This window comes from Colletes gigas, unplaced genomic scaffold (assembly GCF_013123115.1).
Source record: "Colletes gigas isolate AHSC1104 unplaced genomic scaffold, ASM1312311v1 Colletes_gigas_Sc00008, whole genome shotgun sequence".
Taxonomy (NCBI): domain Eukaryota; kingdom Metazoa; phylum Arthropoda; class Insecta; order Hymenoptera; family Colletidae; genus Colletes; species Colletes gigas.
The window spans coordinates 9,703,342-9,729,766 of record NW_025106637.1 but is presented as its reverse complement, the minus strand read 5'-3'; the positions used below and the strand labels follow the sequence as shown (position 1 = coordinate 9,729,766).

Sequence of the window (26,425 nt, the reverse complement as noted above, 5' to 3'; positions counted from 1 at the left end):
TATAAAGGGACGCGCGTGGAGGGCCCGTGCCGAAGCATCTTCGTCGCCAATAAAGAAAATCGTGACGGTATCGCGGAGAACTTTATAACGATATAGGTGGATAAGTAGCCGCCCCCAGGAAGCGACGTTGGACCCCCTCCCCCCTTCCAGTGGAAGTTTCGTCTCGATGGAAGTCGAACGACGGACCTGTCCGATACGAAGTTGCCGGCCCTGGGTCCGAGAGATTTAAAGTTTGTCGCGCATACTTGGGGTATTACGGGATTTCGACGAGTTGAGGGTGGAGAAAGATATCGAGGCGCCCGCACGAGTGAGAAATTGTTTATTAAACGTTTCGAACAATCGTTGCTCCCGTTGAAACGCGACGTCCCTCGTACGCGAAATTAATATCGCGATTTAATGAAATCGCAAGTCGGGGGAAATCCACGCTAGCGTAGTTTATGATCGTTATTCGGAAAACTGAAACCGACGATCTTAATCTCTGGCCGCGGTTCGCGTTCATAAAATATTCCGCGATTCACCTTGGCGCGGTTTCAGCTTTTAGCCGCTAATTTCTAACTGCTGATTAAAGAGGATTACGAGCTTAAGTCGCGCTGCCACTGACGATTCCGGCGATGCTCGGATTCGGGATCCGGTGAAATTTATAGGAAATCGCGGAGATAGAAACTGATATCGCGAGAGAGAAATGTAGAGCAACAGCGGAGACAGCTCCGAACGAATGTTTCTCGTACGTTCAATTTTTTATGAAACATACCCGAAAATCCTGCGTGAGCGTAAATTGTTTAAATGCACGCTCTCTGGGAGCTTCGATACAATTTTTCGATGTCGAAAAGCTTCGAACGAAGTTTAAGTATTTTACGTCAATCATTTTAGAACGAAATACATTTTAAATACTCAGTGTTTCTGTTGGATTCTAATTTAATATTTTTTGATAGTAGACGTAAGAAAGGTAACTTCAATCATCCAAATTAAACGAAAGTGAATAAAATTAAATAAAAATTCTCAACTGAAATTCCAGTAAAAAGTAGAGTGTTCATTTATAAAGTTACTTCGATATACTCAGTGTTTGTATTCCAGTTGTATTCTAGTTTAATATTTTTCGGTAGTGGGTGTAAGAAAGGTAACTTCGTTCATCCAGATTAAACGAAAGTGAATAAAATTTAATAAACATTCCCAGCTGAAATTCCAGTAGAAAATAGAGTGTTTATTTATAAAGTTACTTCGATCTAGGGATTTAGCCAGCAGCTCGGATATTTAAATTGTGCAGATGCTTCGATCAAAAACACTCAGACTCGTCCGTAATGCTTTTTGATACGTTTCAAACGATATCATTCACCACAATCTAAGAATGCTAACAATGAAGGAAGGAATTACCTACTACAGCGAGCAACATTATACACGCCTGAAGAACCACAGGAACTCGCTTCCAGTAAAAAGCATCGTGGATATGAGAAATCATAACCACAGATTAAGGAAATACAATCCATTCCCTGAAACATTTGCCACCAGAAAGTGAGATTCTTAATGTACACTTATGCTGCACCATTCTATCGAAAAAGGAATGCTAATAGGTGGCCATTGTTGAAGGACTACCATATAAGAAATGCATTACACAGAAATTGCAAACTTTCGATTCTAGATGCTTTAAGAGAAGAGTAAATCAAAACGAACAAGACTGTTGCTTAAACATTCAAGAATATTTTTACTTACGATCGTGTTTAAACTATCAACAGCAGCTAATTCTTCGAAAATATTTCCAATTTTCTGGTACACATAACTATTGTAAAATATGGTTGGTGGACTTTTGACGATGCCTCGCGGGCTACAAATGACCCGGGGACTGTCGAGCCTCGCTTTAGAGTATTAAAGTCGAATTATTAGTTGTCAACTAACATCTAAAACATTGTTTCACAACTAATAGGCCAATTTGGAATATTTCGGGGACTAGGACAATTGTTTCTTGCAGACGAGTGAACCAGCACTGCTACAAAAAACGTAATTAAAATTTTCCCAAATTCCATAACCGTTTTCCATGTTCCAAACCCTTGGAACTCATTATTAAATTCGACACGAACTGTGTGTTCTCCCAATTGAAAATTTCCAAATCGCGTCACCGTGAAAATATACCCCAAAAGCTCGATTCCTGTATATTAATCAAAATTTTGAGAAGTTGCTTGACGTGCAGTTGCCGTCCAAGTTACGCAACGAAGGATTCTTTTGGGGGGCATATTCGAGTCGTGCGTTTATGGTGGCGTTCAATCGTTCGAGATGTATGCCGCATTTCCATCGCGGAATGTTAATTCACTTTGCAACAACGAAATAACAAATTGCTCGGGGGGTATTCGGTACGTATCGCGCGAGATATTGTTTCGGGAAAAATGCATTCCGTGGCTGAAATTGTACAGAACGAAAGTTCACGGGCGAAATCACAGAAGCGTTAACGAAAGATCGAGGAAATGATTTCACGATCTGATTGTCCGGTTATTTACTGTCACTCGCCACGTTACGTCGGGTTATTCACCATCGAACGGATAACGGGGCCTAGCCGCATACCAGCCGGCCGCATCGCTGCAACACCATAATGCCGCACGTGCAGAACGCCCAGGATGCATAACAACGATTTCCATATAAAACGAAAGGGCAGCCCGCGAGAGGGCGCCCTGTGGCCCTTAATGAGCGATATCAACATTCCCGTGCATGTCGTTCGACCGTAGCTGTTGCGTGGAATCGTCCGTGCACCACCCTTTCATCCTTTGACGAGGAAGATTCGTCCTCCGCTAAGTGCAACCTATTCGAAACTAGCGGGCACCATTATTACTCGACGTTGCGAACCAGCGAAGTGACATTAGTGCCGAAGAGATTGCTTTCAAACCGTTCGAGTCCTACGAATACGTATGTACGTAACCGCCGTGGCGTTGGAGAGTGTCTTTAGGACGAATGCGTGTACCGTTAGGGCCGTGCCGTAAAAACATTGGAACTCGCCACGGTGTGGGACGTTGTTCGTGATACGACACGCAAGGAAGCCATTCTTTGCGCAAAAGTAACTTGAATTGGCGAGGTACTGTTGGCTGGAACAACTATCGGGCACCGATGTCGCTGTTACCAGCGGCTGGGGACGACCGACACGCCGTAAAATCTAGAATACGATACTTGATTTCGAAAGTTTCTGGCTAAACTAACATTCGTATGCACGCGGTGTCGCCGGTCGCAAATGAAGGATGAAATTTGTTCGTTCGAGGCTACGTTTTTGAGATAGTTGAATTTAAAAATTTGAATACGTGTCTGTTACATATGTCTGTCCATTGACTGTTTCTACTTTCGATGAAATCCAAGTCCATGCTCTGTTACACGCGTGCACAGTGGATTTTTAAAGTCGGTATTTTTGGAAAACGAATAAATCTCATTCTTTATTTTCCATATAAAATGAGGGAAATTAAGTAAACTCCATTATCTATTTTTTGTAAAATAATTGTTAAGAATTTTTTGACGTTTCCTGGGTCGTGAGCCACATTGAAGCATTCACGGAATTAGAAACAGTGAGCTTAGACGTTTTAAGGCGCATGAAGAATATAAATGTGACCTGACAGCTGAAAGGGCATAGAATATTCAGCATTAGAAGACACAGTGTCTCCCTATTAATTTTAATAAGAATCTACCGAGTGTTGGATAACAATACTATTATTAAACATGCTTGTATCAGATTTTGGAAGCCTGAAGATGTTGGAAAAATTAATTAACGTTTCGTATAGAATTTGCCCAATTGTGGGTCTGACAGATCGTGGATTCAATGTTCGAGCTAAATCTTTTGAGATTACTTTATTATTAGTGTCTCCCTATTTATTTTATAATAAAGATCTACCAAGTGTTGGATAACATTATTATTATTAAACATGCAACGTTGTTTCTTGTTCGTATTCCAATGCTAAATTCGGTCAAAAAACGAATCTGCAAAATTTCGAAAACGAACAATTTATACGGTTCGCGGAGATACAAGCGTTGATTTGTTTCCCAACATGGGTGGATTAATTCCCGCGACAAGTACAAATTCGTTCCAATGCTGCCAGCAACGCGTGACGAGCATTTCGCATGTGCTCCGCGAGCTATCGTTCTGGTCACGACGAACCTCTGTTTTCACATGAGATCCGTTGCTCCATTAAAAGCTGTAATTTTTCAACGTCTTAAGAATATTGTACGGGGGGAGAAAAATCAGTCCCAGCGTGAGAGAAACGTTCCACCGTCAGTGGGTAGAATATGGACAGAGTCGTGTAATTATTCGAGAATATATTGTGAATTATACAAATTAATTTATACGTATGTACACCATAAACTCTAGAGCCACCGGACCGATTTAAATAGAGATACAGCTCGTTCTTGTTAGAGCACAAGCTATATCGCATTACTCTACCACAATTAGGGCGCAATAAACGAAAATGCAAACCAAGTCTGCATTTTCTCTTCCCGTTTCGCTGCAAGAAACCACGATCCAAGCAGGCAAATAATTCATCCACTGATCTTTCTTTGTTTTCGCGATGTTCCTTTTGCCGTGACAGCGGAAACCACTGACTCGAAACCAGAGGTAGACGAACGTTATTCGCGATGAACAAAAAGAAATTTTAGACCCGTTGATGAAGTAACTTCCATTTACATTACATTTGTAAATGCATTCCGTATTAAATTAGAATCCGCTAATGAATTCTTTAAACCGTCGGCGAGAAGTAGTTTACGAACGAGTTTACGATTTGTATACGTTGATCGCGAATAAAGTTCGCTGGATCCCGCTCGAAACGCGCGCGTCCGTCGCGCGTTACACGCGTGGGAACGCACCCTTAGGATAATTGCACAACACCAGCCACAGTCGAAGAGTCAGTTTCACGTCGAGCGACATGTACGCAGGATCGTTTACGTTGGGCGCAGCTATTGCTATAACCGCGAAGTCGCGGTCCGGCGCCGCCGGCAGGCTAGTGTGACAAATTACACATAATTCACGAGCCAATTTCACACACGGTTGTCCCGCTAGGGAAGACAGCGCTGTTGAATACGTGCATGCCGGGATAATTCGAAGAATGAACGATTCGAACCGTGAAAGGAAATAAACACGCTGGCGCGGACGGTTCATAAAATCCTGAAGGATCGACTGATTCGCGATTAACACTAGACGGGTACAGATATTCCTAAAACACGGTGATTGTAACGATAAAACATCAGATAACTATTTCATACAACATCAAACCTCAGAGTAATTTTACCCATATGCGTGGGAAAGGTATTCGAAACGATCAAGCAACTCCTGGTCTAGATTTGAACCATTCAAACATAATAATATTATTAGCCTTTTGACTGCGGCGCGTCCTCATATGAATTCATCAATATAGACGATTTATATAGACGATAGACAAAGAGATTTAAGAGACCATTCTTACGGTTTAAAAAAATAATAAATGCAAATAAATTAAAATATCCAATTCAATTGGTAAAACAGTAAAAGGTGTTATAGTAAAAAAATGCAGAGGACGTAAATTTACGGTTTTCGTATATGTATATTGATGGATACGTGAGGGCGTATATTTACGTCTTTCGTATATATGTATTGATAGACTTGTGAAAGCGTATATATACGCCTTTAGCAGTCAAAGGGTTAGTGTCTATTATCGAGAAGCTACACCTGCAACAATAATATCGTCGTATACAGTTCCAAACCGCGGGACAGAGATACTCATGTGCATAAGAAAGATCCAACGCGATTAATTGGAGGAAAACACTAGACGGATATAGATATTCCTAAAAAACGGTGATCATAGACACGATAAAACATCAAACAACTATTTCATACTACGTCAAACCTCGGAATAACTTTACCCATATGCGCAGGAATTGATCAAACAACTCTTGGTCTAGATTTTAACCATTTAAACAACACCAAATATAATAATATCACTAGTGTCTATGAAACAACAATTTCATACAACGTCAAACCTCAGAGAATTTTACCCATATGTGTAAGAAAGGCATTCGAATTGACCAAGCAACTCTTGATCTAGATTTTAATCATTCGAACAACACCAAATATAATAATATCATCAGTGTCTATGAAACAACTATTGCATACAACGTCAAAACTCAGAATAATTTTACCTATATGCACAGGAAAGTTATTCGAATTAACTAAGCAATTCCTGGTATAGATTTTAACTATTCAAACAACACCAAATATAATAATATCACCAGTGTCTATGAGACAACTATTTCATACAACGTCAAAGCTCAGAATAATTTTACCTATATGCGCAGGAAAGATATTCGAATTGACTAAGCAATTCTTGGTATAGATTTTAACCATTCGAACAACACCAAACATAATAATATCACCAGTGTCTATTATCGAGAAGCTACACCCGCAGCGATCATACCGTCGTATACAATTCCAAACCGCGGTACAAAAATGCTCACGTGCATAAGAAAGATCCCACGCCAGGGAATCAGTAATCCACTCGATTGTCCACTCCCCAGCATGATCGGAGACTTCAATCGTTCATACACCGCGAACATATTAATGAATATGTCATTGAATTGGTCCCTTTATTCCGTCCCGGCGGAGTCTTCTGGCATCGAAACGCCGCGCGCATATTAACGAGCACGTGGTATTGAACAGGCCGCGCTATCGAAAACCTGCAGCCCCGTACAATATCAAACCGCGAGACAATCGCGCTCGTATGCATAAGAAGAGGACTCAGCGCGATCGTTTTAACGGTAATCGGCGTGTCTTGGCCAAGATTCGAATCGTTCAAACAAACGTAAACGTGGACGGACCCACGCGGTGAATAGCGAGTTACGTGACGATCCGTGGCCCTTTTCGCGTGTCCGGCGCGACCGTGGCGACGAGGCATTGCGTGTCGAGTCGTCGCGGCGTCGCTGAATACCGAAAGAGTATACACAGTGGATTCCAAATAGCCGTGGGAAGAATTGCGGGCCCGATGCCACTCGAATATTAAATACCCTGTGGCCGACTACGCCGTGGCACACGTACAAGAGGTGGCAGGTGGTCTGCCCGGTCGCTCGGAACCGAAGAGCGTTAAAACGCTCGTAGACCGTGATACGGGCGCCCGCGCCACCAGCCTATGAGACACGCGTGTGCGTTCGCGTGTGCGTGGGTCTGTCGGTCGTATGCGGCCGCGGATCGAGGTAAGTAAGGCGTACGTAAGCGAATACCTTCCGTATACGTTGGCAATCGCGGCGGCGCGCGCGAACGTGTGTCGTCAAACGACCGGGGCCACAAATACCACAACGAGGAGAGGCGAGATCATTCGTGTCCGCCGGAATTTATGGGGTCCGCTTGAACAGCACCGCTACAGCTTGCTGCTGAATTTGCATAGAGCCGAGCGCTAATAGTCGGAGATAACCGAGACAGGAATCGCCGGGGACGACGCCTTCGTGCCACGCGAACTTCGTGTTTTTTGCCACGCGAGAATCTACCGAACGAGCCGCACGAAGGAAACCGAACGAGTTTCCGATTTTCTGTCGTATCCGAGATCGTTTTAATGGGCCGACACCCGTGGGCTCGGCCTCTTCCGAGGACGCCGGGACGATCCGACAAAACGCCTTGTATTTTTATTTCTCTTATTGGTATACGCTCTAAGGAATTGTACCTTGAAAAATAGGAGTATTTCTGTGATAATTCGTAATTTTGTAGTGGTTCTTGGGGATATAATTTGTTTCAGATTTTGGAAGCTTGAAGGTGTTCGAAACATTAATCCACGTTTCGTATATTTTTGTTTCTCTTATACAACCGTGGGAAAAATTTTAATAGGAAATTCTAGAGGCCGAAATAAGACGAAAATCTAGGATTTCAATTTGTTGATTGAAGCTTCGTTAAAAAGTTATAAAAACATTTCCGGCCACACAGTATACTTTTTGGTAAAGAATTTTTTTCTCGAAAATACGTAGGATTTCGGGGGTATGATTATTCATCAAAAATGATTGTAATTGACCCCTGCAATTGAAAATAATTTTTCCAGAGTGATTTGAAATTTTTTAATTTCGCCAAAAAATTTAGGCGAAAAAACTTTTCTTAAAAATTCGTTTTTCATTTTTAATAAATTTAGTTGGCGCTGTACAGAAAAGATGTCTAATACTTTTTTGCAAGTACTCGTGAGCTCTACTTTAGAAAAAAGTTTCATTGAAATATATTTAGTATTATAGGAATTATGGCTGTTTAAAAATTGGACCATTTTGATGGGGTTTTTCTAACTTTACGGGGTCAGTGAACAACTTTTTCAATGTTTTTAGAATTCTTACATATTCTCCATTAAAATACGCGTTGTTTGCATTTGGAAACATTGAAATCCTCCAATCCGTTCAGAAGTTATGATGTTTTGAAGTTACGCATGAAATTTCGAGGAACCATTTCTGGCCTCGCATTATATTTTCGGCAAAGAATTTTTTTCTCGAAAACGTGTAGGATTTCAGGGGTATGTCTATTAGCTAAAAATGATTGTAATTAACCCCCGCATCAGAAAATATTTTTTTTAGAACAATGGGAATTTTTTTTTCGACGGAAAATTTCAGAAGAATATTCCTGGACAGACATTATGTTTTCAGTAATGAATTTTGTTCTCGAAACTGGGTAGGATTTCGAGGGTGTGTCTGTTGACAAAAAATGATTGTAATTGATCATTGCAACCAAAGTAATATTTTTAGAACGATTAAAAATTTTTTAATTTAATTTTTTAATAACTTTGTAGCGAAGACTCAATCAACAAATTGATATTCTTGTTTTTCGTCTTATTTTGGTGTCTCTAGAATCTCTCATTAAAATTTTTCCCAGTGGTGGCCAAAACCCTGCATAATTTATTTCAGATTTTGGAAGATGGAAATATTAATTTACGTTTCGTATCGATTTTGCTCAATTGTAGGTTGTGGATTCAGTGCTCGAGTTAAATCTCTCGAGATAACTTTATTATTAGCTATTTGAATAGTTGGCTAGATCAATTTGAAGAACTCTTGCATTTTGAAGCTCCAAAATCGGAATAATTTTTAGTTTGCATAGAATTTCCACTGTTTCGTCAAGAACAGCAAGTAGAAGTGTCAAGCAGTAATATAGACTTCTCTTATTAGTCCGTACCTGTAGGCGACAGTCGCAAAATTGCCAAGTCATCGTCTGCAGAGCAACGCTCCGAGAGCTTCCGAATCAGCAAATGCTGAAGGTGCATAATCATTCTAGGTTCAGAGGTTACTGGCAGTCGTGAAGAAATAATCAGTAGCCATTGGCTTCGTCACACTTGGGTACTCGATTATGTATCTCATCTCATCGCCGCAGAAGCAACCAATCGTGCTCGATAAAGCGTGTTAAAATGTTTGACGTTGGAATCGTTGCACAAGCGTAAATTAAATAAGGCCCCTTTAGAGGATTCTGCTGACGTACAATTAAATTCTCGAAGACACAATACACAATAGTTCACAAAATTACATAAATCAAATTCATGATTCATTATCTCGGTTCAAAGGTTGATTGCCAAACGGATTAGCATATACACGCGATCAAACAAATATTTTTACACGATCGTGATGAGATTTTAACGGAAACTGTAAGCTCTGAAATAGATGCAATACAAGGGGCGAGGAGTTTCCACGTTCGAGTCGTATTTAAATTAATTCGACACCATCGTCCAGAGTTTCGAGCAATTTCATACCAATCCATGGAAACCAGGTCTGTCAGTTTTATATTGGAATTGGTTCTCCGAACGACGAAAAAATTCAACGAAAAGAGCAGGGAAGAGGGTCGTACGGTTATCTACAGTTTCGATTCGCACTGCGTGCGTGTCGAAAGTGTGAACAGTTTCCAGAGAACCATTGAAAGTAATTACGTTATTGGACTGCTCCTTTGTTCGGTCGTGCGGAGGCCAGGTCGCATGCCTGTGACTGAGCTCGCCGTTGGCGTGCTTGAACACCACTGTTTGCATAGGTCTGCACCCCCAGACTTACCTAGGCGTGGTTTCGTGTATTAAATTCTTGCTGCGCCTGATGGGCTGCACGGTGCATGCACGCAAATTAGAAACATACCATCAGAGATACACGCCAACGTGAAATGTGTTCGCTCTGACGACATTACACAAGCTTGAAAAAGTGACAGCCAACCTCGCGCACGTTCCCCGCCTTCAACTCGCTTCGCGGTTACACATTTACGACAATTATACGACATCCGAAATGCATATTTTCGCGTCAGTGCAAGGTGGACCCACGAAACGCGCTGTTATTGCGTCCTCGTTCCGGCCGACAGCTCCCACGCTCTCCTAACATCGTTACGATTATCGTGGGTTGATGACGGCTCAAAGGATGTTTATTTAATACCCGAGTCCACGGAACAGCCAGTCGAACGTCTACGTTAACAAGTTGCCAGCATAACCTAAGCTCCCTATTTGCTCCGTACCATGTAGATTTTAGAGTGTATTTTCAGTTTTTAGACAAGAATCGTTTTGATGTTTATCAGCTACAGTAAATACTAAATAATTCTTTGAGAGTAGGTTTTCCTTCTCCCTTTCTGGTGCTGTGTGAGCATACACTCCCAGAAATCTTAAATAATAAATTAATACAGGCTCGTATAGTGTCAGTTTGAAGGAGAAATGTTTGGAACAACATATGTACGTTTGGTTTTGAAATATTCCAGCAAAAATTGTGTTAAAAAAAGATATAAATAAATAGAAAATATCACACATAGAGTGACCATTTTCCACGATTTTCCTATCGCTAAATCGATTCTTTTGAAATAAATGTTAGTTTGGAAGAATCGTTTTAACGTATATCAGCAACAGTAAATATTAGTGCTTTGTGAGCAATGATACTTTCCCAGAAATCTTAAATAATAAACTAATACAGCCTCGTATAGTGTAAATTTCAAGGAAAAATATTTGGAACAATATACGTTTGGTCAAAACCAAATATTTCAAAAAATATTCCAGCAAAAATTGCGTTCAAAACAGATATCCACGAATAAATAGATAATACCACCCATACAGTGACCATTTTCCACGATTTTTTCCTACCGTTAAATCAATGCTTCTGAAATAAATGTTAGTCAGTTTATTTACCGAAGCACGTGCAATGTCAATTTCAGTAGCCCTTAAATCGTTTTAGATTTACATTTTGGAAAAGTTGTCTCAACTTCGCAATAAATGCCACCGTAAATTTTGTTGATACTCGCAACCGCCTGCGTAATGTGTTCTCCTTTATCAAACTCGGAAAGCAGAGTGTACCTAATATGAATTTTCCCAGTGTTCGCTTTTAACAGAAAAATATTACCCACCCCGCTCAGGCTCGCTATGGTAACTCGTAGAAGACTGAACATAAAGCTGTGACGAACGTAATATGATTCGACCAAGTAGAATCGCGTTTGTTTATGCTTGCACTCGACCAAAAGTTCGCGCAGTAAAATGCTCAAAGACTTTCGAAACGAGCCAATGAATTAAACGGCTCGGATATAATAACAAATTTCAGAGTACATTCGTATTTTCGCCAACAGATGAAAAAACTGGAATTCAATGTGACAGTTCGAGTTGTTCGAACCTATCGATTCAGTTTCGGTTGTTTCAATTTTTTTCGTGCCATTGAAATTCATTTTTGTGAGCATTCGAACAGCTCTTGCGGAAAGAGTGATAGAAGCGGACCAGTGTGAAGAGATTGCACAAGTTGGATTCTATCTATGCCATCTCTTTACTTTCTATTAGCTTCACGAGAATACCTTCAAAGAATTTAAAGAATACCTTTTATAAAAAGAATAAATGTTTCACGTCTTAGCTTGTGAGTTTAAAAATTGTCCTCGAAAAGAAATAATTATTATGTCCGTAGAATGAAACAAGCTCTCTGGATATTAGTATTTAAAATTTAAATACAACGGGACTATTCGAAATAGAAACATTTCCGAAAGTGTCCCTGCAGCAACGAGGTTCGCCAAAAATATCCAAATAATTCCACGGAATACGAAACGCGACAGTCGAGTGTCAAGACATTTTTGAAAGTAAGATTTGTAAGACACGCGCCGCGAATTCACCCACGTTGTGTTGCACGGTGGAAAAAAAAGGGGGATGGAAAAGTGGCCGTGACGAGAGGGCGACACAGGCGCGACAGCCGAGGGATGTTAAAAGTACGAATGCGTTCAATTTCTCGAATTGCATCACTGTCTGCCGAGCAGACAAGAAGGCAGATAAAAAGAGAGGTAGGGATCCCGTCGAGTGCAAAAGACGATTGAAAATGTTGGCGCCGTTTCAACGGAGAAACTTTTCTTATTCAGGCCTCGTATACATGCTAAACTTCCCTACCACCTATAATATTAGTTCTATAGATACAATCGTGCGGTAGCACAATATCGAGTTCAAGTGGCCGGTAAGCAGGGGAAAGAACAAAGACGGCGGTACGGCGGAAGAATGAAAAATCGATTTCATTTTGCCGATTAAAAGTTTAATTACAGACGGATGCCGGGTCGAATTTCGCTGAGACCCGAGAAACGGCTCCGTGGCATCGAAATAAAAATAATCGACGGCCAGGTATCGACGTAATCGAAACAAAACTAAAATCACGCCCTGCCCGCTTCGTTTCTGTCCAATAATCCTGCATCGCGGGAAAGAAAAAGGTAAAAAATGTCGGGTATTATTGATCCGCGAACCACGAGGCCAATTGATTATCGAGCGTTCGGTACGCTCGGTGGATGGAGCGAATAAGCAACCGAAACGTCATATTTGTCGCTTTTATGTCACAGGAAGGACGAAAGTAGTCGCGAGCACAATTACGCAACGTCCGGTCACGGCTACTTGAAAAACTGTGACTTTACACGGCACGTTAAGCGTAACTACCGCTTGCAATTATGCTCTGGGAAACGAACGTATAAATATATATGTATGTGCAAGATACTGCACAGGGTGGTCGAGCAACGATTTCCAGCTGAACTGGCTCTGAATTATAATGGAATAATAAAGGGTAAAGAAATATTTACCTAAAAAAAATAATGGAACGTATATTATTTTCCTGCATCTGTACTTAACATCAAGAACTTGATTAGAATAATTGACAACTGTGTGTAGAAAGGTGACACTAATATGAAGTATTGACGTGGAATAAGACATTTCAACAATGTTTTACACGTTACATATAAGCTAACTGCAATTCGAAGAGTAACTTAGCCTTTGTCCTGACGCTAACGAAATTACTGTACATCGTATTTCGTTCCTCGTGAATTAAACATGTATAATTACAGTTCCCGTCATGATGAATGCGACACCCTATAATTTAAGATTATTCAAGGTTGTGAAAGGTTCAATTTGATAGATGATTACTGTAAACAGATAATTATTGATAGTGGCGTTCTTGAACACGGTTTTCAGACTAAGTCTTCAAATGACCAGAAGACGAAGAAAAGAGAAAAAAGAAATCATCCATAATGATATGAAAATAAATGAAACAAGAAGTGTATAGTAAGGTACAGCTGCGATGCTTTTACAAGAACTTATTCTCAATTTTATAGCGTGTAACCTTCATTGGATGTCTTTTCCTCTGAGTCCTTCAGTTTTAGGAATATTACTGAAATGTATTTGTTAAAATTTAACGTCAATTTTGCACTCTGTAAGATTCAGGAGACAAATCTTTCTCTTCGACTCCTTAGACTCGAGGAATATTCAAGGGTTGAATTTTTACTGGGCCACCCTAAATAAGAAGCTTCGATATTAAAATGTATTTACTAAAATATGACGTCAATGTTGCACTCTGTAAATTCAGGGGACAAATCGTTTTCATTGACTCCTTCTACTCGGGGAATATTCAAAGGTAGAATTTTTACCAGAGCGCCCGATACAAGGATGGAGGGTAGAATAGCGAGCGCGGAAAGTCGGGGCACAGAAGGAATTTCATTGCCTTTGTTCGATGAGGGAAGTCAGGGCAGCGTAGAAGACAGAGAGAAATAAGATCGCGGATGGGATGAAAAAGCAAAGGAAAAGGGGAACCGGGGGAGATAAAGAAAACCGAGATTATACATCAAGTTCACCGCGACGAAGGAGTCGCTAGGACAGCGAGCGCGGTACGTTGCCGATGCCACTTGAGGCTGAATCGTATCTAAATGTGCCTCGTATATCAGAAATCGAACTGTTCCGCGGTACTGGTACACAGGCGGTTTACTTGCATCATTTTGTGCGGTCGCCGTTCCGTAATACCGCCGCTGCAGATGCGCCCAGGTCGTTCCACATTTCCCTCGACGTCGTGACAACCTACACGTGGAAGTTTCCTTTCCGTACTTCCTCGAGTTGGCTCAGGGGGAATCCACTGTTTTAGTATGAAATGATGTAGGATGCCGGCGAAACGATGCACTGGCTGATAAATCTCGCCAGATTTATGACGATATAAAGCTATTTCGTTCCCTTAAGTACAAAGGCGCGTCCTCTCGAGCCGGAAGATTTTTGCAGAGCCGGAAGTCGAACGATAAGGCGCCGAGGACGGATAACCCGACGATAGAAATTGAACCACGGTATCGCGACGAAAAGTAGAAACGTCCGGTTAGCAGGAACGGTAGCTTCCAAAGCGAGCACGTTAACGTCATACGTTCTCTGCTACCAGCAGAAATTAAAAGATTTATGGCTGCGCACAATCTCGCGACGGGATCTACATACCGCGCTTAAGAAACGAAAACAGAAGGGGGGATCAATTGGAGTTGCGCCAAAGTGACGTGCATTCGAGGATCGACAGTTTCGATTTGTTTACCCGCCTTATCGGTGCATACAGGACCTTTGATAAGCAATGGGATTCTGTATCGCGTCTGCGATGAGATCCAGTAAGGTAGGATTGGAATTACTTTGGCAAAAGGGGAATCAGACATTAGGATTTCTAAAGACTAGATGTTCAACATTAGATGGGGATTCGAAGAAATCGTAATAGAATTTTGCTCGTTTGCGAGATTAAGTATCACAGAAATATACTCGAAATCGGTATTGCTAGAAGAGTCTAATATTAAATTTCTAGAAATTTAGAGTGCGACAGCAAGCGTGCAAATGACTAATTTCAAGAAAAAAGAGCTCGTAAAATCTGTTTTTGCTCCGTTCGGTTATTAATCTAGATTTCCTTAAACGTTATAGAAAAGAGATTCCAAGGAGATCAGTATTTTATTACGAGAGAAATTGAACATTAGGATTTCTAGAGATAACATTACTCCGTTCATACAACTGATCCAAATGATTCAAAGACTTACTAATACACTTTTCAGAAGAGAAAATCTTCGACCATAGAAACCTTGATTTTCTATCGAGCAAAACAATTAATTCTCAAGTAAAGATAAATAAATTAAAAGACTAGAGAATTTTTCGTAGGTTTAATCCATTTCGTCGGCTCTGGTTCCAATCCAGAAATTAAACACAGACTTAATGACTTACTAATACACTTTTCAGAAGAGAAAATCTACGACTATAGAAACTTTGATTTTTGATTGACCAAAACAATTAATTTTCGAATAAAAATAAATAAATTAAAGGACTAGAGAATTTTTCGTGGGTTTAATCCATTTCGTCGGCTCTGGTTCCGCTTGAGAAATTAAGCAAGATTGCAATGCGCCAGGTATTTGGACGGTCAGAAAGTCGAACAGCTTGCGATGTTGTGTGCTGATATTTTTCATAGGGAAGCGAGCGATGCGGAAGAGAGCTCGTTAAACGAACGGTAAAAAGCGCAGAATGATAACAGCGATCAATACAACGGCCTATGTATGACGTTTCCTTCCGCGGTCCGGATGCAACCGATATGTTCTCTTATGTGAAACTGGAGAATCGATGGTACCGGTAATTACTCGTCAAGATCGTTTCCATGTTAGTCGATCGCCGCGGTAAATCGTATTTCGTGCCAGTGGAAATAACAAATCTATGGGTTTCTAATTGGCCCCTTGTCACAGATCACAAATAAGACTTTGACGAGAGAGGGATCACGTTCGAACGTATAATCGAGGAGACCGCCGTGTCCCCGTTTCTCTCAAACGAACTTCTTCATCGCATCCCAGACTTTTTGCTGTAATTTAAACCTAACGGCGGCGGAATGAGAACGAAAAATTCTCGTTTTCTGCTCGAATCTTACCGAACGACGGAAGTGTGTCGTCGTATCAATTCCGAAGTATCTTCGAGGTCCAACGACTTCGATTTAATTACGTGTAACTTAACGAACGTGTACTATTTAATTTTATTTAAATTCCTATGCCTCGAAAACGTGAAAATGAACGAAACGGGCGTGTACCGTGACTTCCACTCAGCGTCGTTTCGAAAGCGATTTCCACATCTGTGCGTTTCCCGTGTAAGATTCGAGATCCGGAGACGGCCAACGTGGGACACAGCGAAAACAATATAAGAAGGAAAGGAAGCTGCTTAGTCTTCCGATAAAATTTCATCCTTGGCTGCGAAGTGTCCAGCGATGTAACTAAAAAAGAACTATGGCGCTCCGGGGTCGAGTTGAGAGATCCGGGGCAATGCGACGGTTAGGGTTCGAAACCGAGATCATACTTTCGGGTAGATAGCGAGGCACGAGCAACGAGAGACAACGTGGAAACAATATGAGAAGGAGAGGAAGCTGCTTAGTCTTCCGATAAAATTCTATCCGTACCTGCAAAGTGCTTACGATCCGACGATGCTCCATTATCTCGTAATGCGGTAGCATTATAACGAGTAAGTGGTACCTGTCTCCTACATGTAGGCCCCCGGAAGTGGCCGCTGATTACTGTAATGCGCTTACCCCTCAACCCGTAACGAGGAACATCTTCCTACTGTCTGGCGTTCCACGAAAGATTCCACATCACGGATCGTGTCGATACCGCAAAAGGAAGAAACGTCCATTTGTGTTGCGGTTGCGATTGTGGTCGCAGCCTACACTCATTAAAATTAGTTATAGGCATTAGTTCGCGAAACCCTGCGCGAGAAGGGTAATTGAATCTCTTTGACGCCTGGTAGAAAGCGATATTTCGTCGTTCGACGAACCCTCCCGCCCCCCCCACGTGTCTCCCGCCGGGGGTGAAACTTTTCCACGAATCACGATCGAAAACCGTTACTCTATCGAGATTAATTATGATTTCGTAAAGAGGGATGACACCAGGGCGGAGAAATTATTACGCCACTTAGCGGTTCCCATCGGGCCACGAATAACGAGACGTTCGAGATGCTTCGCTGGAAGAATGATAAGCATTGATCAACATCAGTTTGACGCCGTGTCATTGAATTAGAATGTTAACGAATTAGATTTCGGATCGCGAAGGTCCGGATGAAAATGGAATTATGCTTGAGAGGTTCAGGATTCGGCACAGAAATAGACGTGTATTTCTTTTGTGTTATATTTTCAGTCAGGAAAGAATTTTAATTGTAGAATGAAATATTTCACGGTAAATAGAGAAATATTGAACTGCGAAGTCGAACAAATTTTTCCCAATTCTGTTTCGAGTTCAACCGGGATTCAGAATTGTCTATATTAAAGAATATTTTCAGGAAGACTTTTTGTTAACTTTTCTTTTAAGGAAATCATCTTATTAATCTTATTCTAATGCAGTCGGTTCTAAATGGTGGTTTCTATATAATTGCATCTCGGTTCTATTAATTGTCTACTGATTTTCTGTACGCTTAAATTGAAAGAAAGCAAAGGAAAACGTTCGAGGAGATAGACGTTTGAAACTTTCCGGTTCATAGGTTCACACCTCATTAACCTAAATCCTACCAGGATCTATGGCTTTAGAGTATACATCAAGTTTTGAGTAGATCGTTAAAGACGTTTTGTATATTATTTGGTAATGCATTTATTATAAAGTCATTACTGGGATATGAATCTCAATAGTATTTGAGTTAATAATAAAGAAAATATTATTGACACCTTAGCCTGGAATATATGTTTCTAGACTAGTGACATGGTTATATAAGTAGCACTAGATGATAACCTGCGTTTAAAATTTCTCGCTGTTCTAAAAAGCTATTTCTTCGTACAAGAATCAATTCACCTTTAAGACAGAGTCTGCTGAATCAGCCTCACTAATGAATCGGTCTTACTAATCCGCCAGAAACCCACGACAGGACGCTAAATCTCTTTGACGAAGTATCTTCGAAATTAAAGGTTTTCTACGCAACGAAAAAAAAACATTATGAAGTTGACATATCCAATAGAATAGCAAAAACTCAGAGGTCAGAATTACTTTCACTGTAAAAAAGAAAAGTGAAAAGAACTCTAACAATTTTAACGATGAAATAGTTAAATGAGAAACAGAAGGTTGAGGATTCTTTGTCAAAGATGAAGATTAAATTTCGACTTCACGTTAAGTTGAAATTGACTTGTAATTACATTAATAATTTTTTTAGAATAAAACTTAGGAAGAAACTTTACGATAACGTTAAACTTCTAACAGAGTAAACTAACGATATAAACTGTACGAGAGGAAGTTTTAACGTCTCGATATGCTAAGCACCAAAACAAACAAAACACAAGTTCCCACGTAAAGAGTTTCATAAATCCATTTTCCATTCATCGTTTCAAGCGTATAGTACATCCCCGTTACTGCATACCATTCAACGGTAGATATTAATCAGCAACATACTTTCTAAAAATATTGAAAGAGATTTACAACTTCGTTATTCGGTCTTTCTCATTTGTCTGCGCTCAAGAGAGAAACACTTTGTCCGGGGTACGAGTAACGGGAATTGCAGGCAAAGCCGCGTAAGAAAAACACCGAAACAATGTAACGTTTCGCGTTACTTTCGTGTAAACAGATGCAACAAGTATCGTAACGAAAATGTCACGAGAGTTAATTGGACATAAACATTTGTTGTTCCAGGCGCTCTATCGCAGTCGCAGTTTCCTGTGTTCACCATTTACGCCCAGAAGAGCTGTCTGGCTGTGAAGCCTTGCGAACGAGCCTGGTGCATCGACAGGGTCCAGGGGCATAGGCTTCAGAGCCACACGCGCAGATCTATGACCGCCTCCTCGCGACAGCACTGCCTCGAGCTCTGTTTAGGCGAGAGGGACTTCCTGTGCCGGTGAGTACCGTCGTGGCTATTTCTCGTCGGATGCATAGAGAATCGTATTCGAGGGAACGGTCGTTTTCCGGCAACTTGGTTTCTTTTTGGTCGTCGTCGCGGACACGATATCCGCCCGGTGGAAAAGGCGGACGCACTCGTCCCGAGATTCGTCGCGAATAGACATACAGCACGGTCTTCTCCTCGTCTCCCTCGAGTAGGTCTTCGAGAATTGAAGGCACCTCTGCACGCTCCGGTGCGTTTTCCAGTTATTGGATTCTTCGGTCGAGGGACGACGTTACATCACGCTCCTATAGACTCTCGAGTGTTTCTCGGTCATGAAGCGGCCATCCCCGACGTTTCATGCGCGCTGGAACACCAAAGGGAACGAGCTATCCTTGTGGAAAAGTTGCAGAGAAATAGCTCTGGGGCCACCTTGATTCCTCGTGTGTTCGCCGTGAAACGAGACGGGTATTCGCGATCTCTGCTCCCGCGAAACGCGACCGTCGATTCTATTTAAATATTTTTCGCGCGTTTTACCACCGCACTCTTCGCGCCCGTTGAGCAATATTTTCCCTCGACGTCTGCTCGAGGGGACCGCGGGAATGTTTGGATCGCGGCTGCGATAATTATGTCCGCGTCGTTGCGCGTCTCTGGATCGAGGAGGAAAATAATAAAACCGTTACGCTGCCGCGTCTGGTCCCTACCAGTACGCTTAATAAGGACAAGATGATCTTTAATAAGGTTACAGAGTTGCTTTTTTTCTGAATCGTAAACGTTTTTTCCTTTCCATTTACGACTTTGGAGTATCTTTTAATGGTATCGCTGGATTATTATATCGTTATTGGCAGTTGCTAATATAGGATTAAAAATTTATTTGTCACCGACCGGAAGGTATAATCTAATCCAGTATAAAATTTTAATTCTAGATCACAGATCTATCTAGTATTTGTAAATTGTTAAAACCACTCACTGCACCAGATGAATATAGCTTGAAGCAAATACGTAAAATAATCGAGTACGATATCAATTACAAACGCGTCATTTTCACAAAAATATAGACAAGCGTAAAAATAGCAACGCCAATTAAGAGCTAAAGATAACTAGGAGCGACCGAAAAAAAGTTTGATTACAAAATTAGGGGTGTAGTGTCGAGATTTTCCGCGTAAGTGTGATGAGACAGGAAGTCGCTCGAATGCCACGATGTCAAATTATGAACGATTATCCGAATATATAATTAAGCTTATTACATAGACTTTCCTTGACTATTCATGCACGTAGGCTGAAACTGAGAGTGCACCGAAGATGATCCCATTCCACAGGATGTCAATTTACGAACGCTTATCCGAATATATAATTTAGGTCATTACATAGTAAGACTTTTCTTTGGTAGTCGAGCAAGCAGGGTGAAACCGAGAGTGCAACGAAGACGACGCGTCGGGACAGGAAGTCGTTTGACTCCAGGATGTCAATTCATAAACGTTCATCCGAATTTATAATTGAGGTCATTACCTAGTTAGAATTTTTATTCCGTAACTATGCAAATGAGAGAGCAGCTGGACGTCGTTTTAAGTATATATTCGAAAACGAGTCAGTCTCAAATTCCACTCATTATTTCGCCAGTGGAATGTAACCGCGCATAATCAGACGCTTTTAAAGAGCATTACGGCGCTATCACTCGCTTATAAATAGCGAGGAGAGAGCAAATGACTTAAAACAGGTTGAAAGCAGTTTAAAAATGGGCAAATTTTGATAAACATTCCTTACATAACGTTTAAAGAAATATGACGTATTTATTCGTATTAAAATACTCGGATATTTTCTAGTTTCTGTTAATACAAATAAAAGAATATAGTATCGCGTTCAAATTGAAGTGCTCTCTGCCCGTGAAAAGTATCAGATTGCTTTGTATTTCTAAATTATTTTCGAAGTTTCGTTTTCGACAAATACGACTTTTTCATTCCATACCAGTATATTAAAGAATAATGCAATCGTAAATATTTTTTAAAAATATGCACACTATCTGAACGTGGTTCTCGTTTTCTGAAGGTTCTTAAATATTTTTAAATTTATTTCTCTATAGAAAAGTCGCTATTTATTTTTGTTCTATTTTCTATATTTATACGCTCCACTCGCTCGGTGCTAATTCATTCATCTTGATACGTACTCCCACGCAGAGGGCACAAAGTGACGCGTAGCTTTTCGCAAACACTTCGAACACAGATCGATGAAGTGGTTTTGAAGTCAATTAGGAACACTATACCATGAAGAATGTTAGGCAAAAGGGAGCAAAGGGAAGAGACAAAGAGGATACTCGTGCGTTTCAATTATACGCTGTCGGGCCATTTTACTAACTGGATTTTTCCTGCCCGTGGAAGCGCAGGAATTTTCTCTGACGCAAAACGATCGCATCTTCGATTCCCTTTGTCGAACGGTTCATTTCTCTCCGGTCTGTAAATATTTGAAACTAAATAAACGGAACACGGGGAACTTTTGAAGTTGTATAGTCATTTGGATGATTGCGTCAAACGGGAGTGCTGTTACCGCTTCGCGTACGAAAGGGTATAATTTACAGTTCGACTGCAGAAAAGATGACTCCTCGTCCATAAACAAGCGAAAAGTGTGAAATAAATTCCTTTCGTTCGAAGCTATCTCCACCGAGGAAGTTAAATTTGAAGACCTGTTGAACATTCAGTCGTTCGACGCGCATTACGATTTTCTTGTCAACGGACAATGTATTTCCAACAATTTACCAGTTAAAAAATACATTCCTGATACGCTTCAAACAATAGTATTTCGTGAGAGACTTTTACGATTCTTCTTCAACTAGTTCTAGAAGCTATTTGACAGTAATGAAGAACGAACAATTTCATACAGCATTTTAAGAATTATTTTTATAATCGACTCTGAACTATTTCTGTTAGTTGTTTGTATACGAGGTATAAAATATAGATTTTTAAAATTTTAAAGTACAGTGCTCGACTAGAATTTAAAATTGGAAGTAGTCGAGTTGACGAAATGTAATGTGATTGAACGATCTTCCAAGCGAGAGGGGGTGGAAGTAGGATCTGGCAGAGTTTAGAAAGTTTCAGTTAAGAACACAGAGGCTAGGATGACGTATGACTAGCGTTCGTAGGGTACGGATGGTACAGTGTTTGTGAGAGCGCGGAAAGTTGGAATTGTGACAAATATTTGCTCGACTGAGAAGTCGCGAGTAGATTAGTACAATGCATCGCCGAAAAAAAGAATCACGCAATGTTGAATCAAACGGAAAAGTACTTTGGCTATTTATATCATTCTTATGCTATTTCGTTTGATTATTTTGATCATTTCTTTAACCTCGATTCCAAGAATACACAACACAAAAGATTTATTCAATCTACAAAATACACTGAATTCAACCTGAAACTTATTACTGGATTTATTAATTCATATAGAACTGATTACTGGATTTAGTAATTCATATTCAATAGACTAATTTCCATACGACAAGATACTTAAAACTCATCGTGAAATCCGCGACTTGTCCAACCAAACAGAAACTTTCGTTGTTCTAGAAACTCTCAGAACTGAACTGTTGATGTTATAATACTACTCGCGAGATTGAAAATGGGAACAATTCAATTCTTTATACAGGGTGTTCGGCCACTTCTAGGAAAGATTTTAATGGAAGATTGTAGAGACCAAAATCAGACGAAAATCAAGGATACCAATTTGTTGATTGAGGCTTTTTTTAAATTTATAGAAACTTTTCCGGCCATAAAGTATATATTCGGTAAAGAATTTTTTCCTGTAAAGTACGTAGAATTTCAGAGGTATGTGTATTCACCAAAAATGATTGTAATTAACCCCAGCAACCGAAAATAATTTTTCCAGAACGATTTCATGATTTTTTTTTTGCTGAAAAATTTAGGCACATACTCGAATTTTTTTCTGTAAAGTACGTAGGAATTTGGGGGGTATGTCTAATGACCAAAAATGAATGCAATTGACTCTCACAGCCGAAAATAATTTTTCCAAAATGATTTCAAACTTTTCAATTTCGCCAAAAAATTTCAGTACTCCTGTCGATTTTTCTTAAATATGCGTTTTTCATTTTTAGTAATTTTCTTTAACGTCCTACAGAAAAGTTGTTTAATACTTTTTTTGTAGGTGGCCATGAGCTCTACTTCAGAAATAAATTTCATTGAAATATATTCACTATTGTAGGAGTTATGGCAGTTTGGATTTTGTACCATTTTTATGAAGTTTTTCTCACTTTACGAGGTCAAGACATAACTTTTCGAATATTTTTAGAAAGGCTACGTATTCTTGACTAAAATACGCGTCGCTTGCTTTTTGAAACATTAAAATCGTTCAATCCGTTCAGAAGTTATGACATTTTAAAGATATGAATGAAATTTCGGGGAACCAATTCTGGCCACACATTATATTTTTGGTAAGAAATTTTTATCTCGAAAACGCGTAGGATTTCGGGGGTATGTGTATTCACTAAAAATGATTGCAATTGTCCCCCGCGCCCGAAAATATTTTTTTAAAACAATTTGAAATTTTTTTATCGACGAAAAATTTCAGTAAAATATTCCTGGTCAGACATTATATTTTCAGTAATGAATTTTTTTCTCGAAACTGAGTAGGATTTCGGAGGTGTGTCTATTGACCAAGAATGATTGTAATTGACCCCCCGCGCCCGAAAATATATTTTTTAAAACAATTTGAAATTTTTTCATCGACGAAAAATTTCAGTAGTATATTCCTGGTCAGACATTATATTTTCAGTAATGAATTTTTTTCTCAAAACTGAGTAGAATTTCGAGGGTGTGTCTATTGACCAAAAATGATTGTAATTGACCCCCGCAACCGAAAATAATTTTACCGTGAATGATTTGAAATTTTTTAATTTCATTTTTTAATAACTTTTTGACGAAGCTTCAATCAACAAATTGATATTCTTGATTCTCGTCTTATTTTTGGCCTCTAGAATCTCCCATTAAAATTTTTCCCGGAGAAATTGAAGAATTTAGGATACGTAATATTAATAAAACTTGAAACATCACGTTGTTTTTATTTCGTTTTATATCTGTCAAAATTGATTCTAAATTTCGCGTCTTGTTTAGCGAGTACTATTGGTTTGCAAATGTCTCAATTTCCTTCACCGATCAGTTTGTACGTTTTAAGTAACACGAAATCACCTACGTCGATAACAAATTGCACAGGCACGAAGTATCCAACGTTGTAACATTCGCGCGAACCGTTACAAGCTGTCTGCGGGTGAGCGTGGAGCAGGTACTCGGCCACAAAGGTTAATTAATAAACAACCGCGTCATAATCGTGACAAGCAACAATATGCCCGGTAAACGAGCCGCGACAAGAGACCATTAGACGTATCTCGGTGGCCGATACGCTCGAACGCGCGGGAAAAGGCTTATTTTACATTCGTCGGGTAATTACGTGGCGATAGAAGGACAACGGTGTTTAAGGTATTCGAATCCATTAGCCGTGTGAAATATCGACGTCCAGGAAGTATGCGGAAGGGCGCCGCTGGGGATCCGTGGCGCTTCTTCCGATTTCGATAGAAACCGGCGCTGTGGAACGCACGTTTATGCGATATCACGCCGACGCGTCAAGCCCCCCGCATTCGTGAGAGCACGGTGAACGTGCACATGCACACCTTGAAAAGAACCTAAAGCGAAAGGTCTCTGCCAGCTGGTCGCTCACGACGACCCTCAAGCCCTGCTTCGACCCGAGGCAGGGTCGAGAGGTCCTTGCCCAGGCGGAACCGTATCAAAAGTGGCGTAGCTATGCGTTCATGCCCGGGAAATCGTGGAAAGGGGAGCAAGGATTTGATATCTACGTAGAAACGAATCAACCTCCAGATTGAAAACTCCTACGTGGCTTCGCGGTCCGTCTGTATTTCCTGGAGATTTCGTTCTGTTTAACTTTCCATATAAAATTGTCATTCGGTAATTCCTTCTTTCCGTTTGACCGCCCAGATACGGAACCATTCGTATTTTTAGTATTCCTAGCTTCATTATACAACAAAAAAATTGTGAGATGTTATGTGGCCCAACGATTTTGGAAATTTTTTAAAATGGCTTACCATTAACTGAAACGATGCACATCAAACTAGAAATTTACTAAATTAGATTAGATATTTCTTACGTTTATAAAAGTGTTCTTGCAATTTTATTCTCAAATTTATAGAAATAATGAAGTAATATTTTTGAGAATATATTAGGTGGCTCTGGGCAGGGTCAGGAGAATAACCCACGGTCCTGGATTAAAACTAAAAAAGTCCCTCCAACGTAGTCTGAAAGATTAATCGTTCCGGAATGTATTCTGAAATTGGAAAAAATAACGAAGTTACAGAATATTTTTGAGAGCATTTTCGGTTGCTCGAGCGCACCATCTGGTAGGATTGGACACGTTCACCTGGAAACGGTGTTTTTCGAAATGATTATAAAAATGTCTCGAAACGTAGCGGTTTTGCGATCCTACTTTCTCTCTTTTAATATCAAAAATTGGTACCTTAAAATTTAAATAGGTAAACGGTTCATTAATGTTTAAACATATATTCAAACAGAGGAAGTATCACCTGACGTAGCGTCAACAGAAGGGACAGTAACAGTAAAATCTGAGAATTAACACCTGACGTCTCCAACATGACAATTGGTGATAATTGATTAGAAAACGATTTTGCGTTAAAATACATTTAGTAATAAACGAGAAGGGTAACATTCGACATAACTTCCTCATATTTCTGCAGGACACCGACAGAAATTCCAGAATACTCTGTCGAGTCTAATAATTTGCATACTTCTGTACATAATCCTGTGTAGTCAACAGTTCTGAGTTCCTTCTATTTATGGATTCACTGGTATTCTTAGACTCTTCGATCACTGTACAATAATAATACAAACATACTACAAAAATATACTGTTTTCAAATCGCGATTAAAAATAAATCTTGAAACGTGTTTCATCTTAAAATAAAATTAAAACAGTCCCAAACATAATTGGATTATTTTGGGATAGAGAAAATTTGCCTAAATTATAGCCCGTAGTTAATCTTGTATATCCAGCCTGGAAAATTTTACTTTATTACTCGAGAAAGTTATGAAACCGAGTGGGCTTCGCGGTTCCCGCCAGAAACGTGGAAGGGATCGCAAGATGGAAGCTGACGTCTCCATTAAAACTAGAAGGGCCCTCGAAGAAGGAAGAGGTTTCGTCGTCCAGGGTTGTTGTATGGTTGCTTCCCGAGGATAATCGAGAAAAGCCACTAGCGGCGTTATTGCGCAACAATATGTGCGTGCGGCGGCGAAATGGGTTGTCTTGGCGCTCTGCTTAGCCTCAGTTGTAAGTGGAACCCGCGGTTTCTAAGGATCGTTGGTGAAGATCGCATTAACATTCCATGGGAACGGTATTTCCTCGGCACAATCG

At 40.2% G+C, this 26,425-nt stretch overlaps 2 protein-coding genes across 2 annotated transcripts in view; one reads left to right on the top strand and one right to left on the bottom strand.

Moving 5' to 3' along the window:
* Positions 1-26,425, bottom strand: part of LOC122396914 (autophagy-related protein 16-1) — a 688,248-nt gene that overhangs the window by 310,285 nt on the left and 351,538 nt on the right. The window lies entirely within an intron of this gene.
* Positions 1-26,425, top strand: part of LOC122396913 — a 110,907-nt gene that overhangs the window by 18,256 nt on the left and 66,226 nt on the right. The window contains exon 3 of the mRNA XM_043395678.1: positions 18,806-19,007. Coding sequence (XP_043251613.1) covers positions 18,806-19,007 — 202 coding nt within the window. The remainder of the gene's footprint in view (positions 1-18,805; positions 19,008-26,425) is intronic.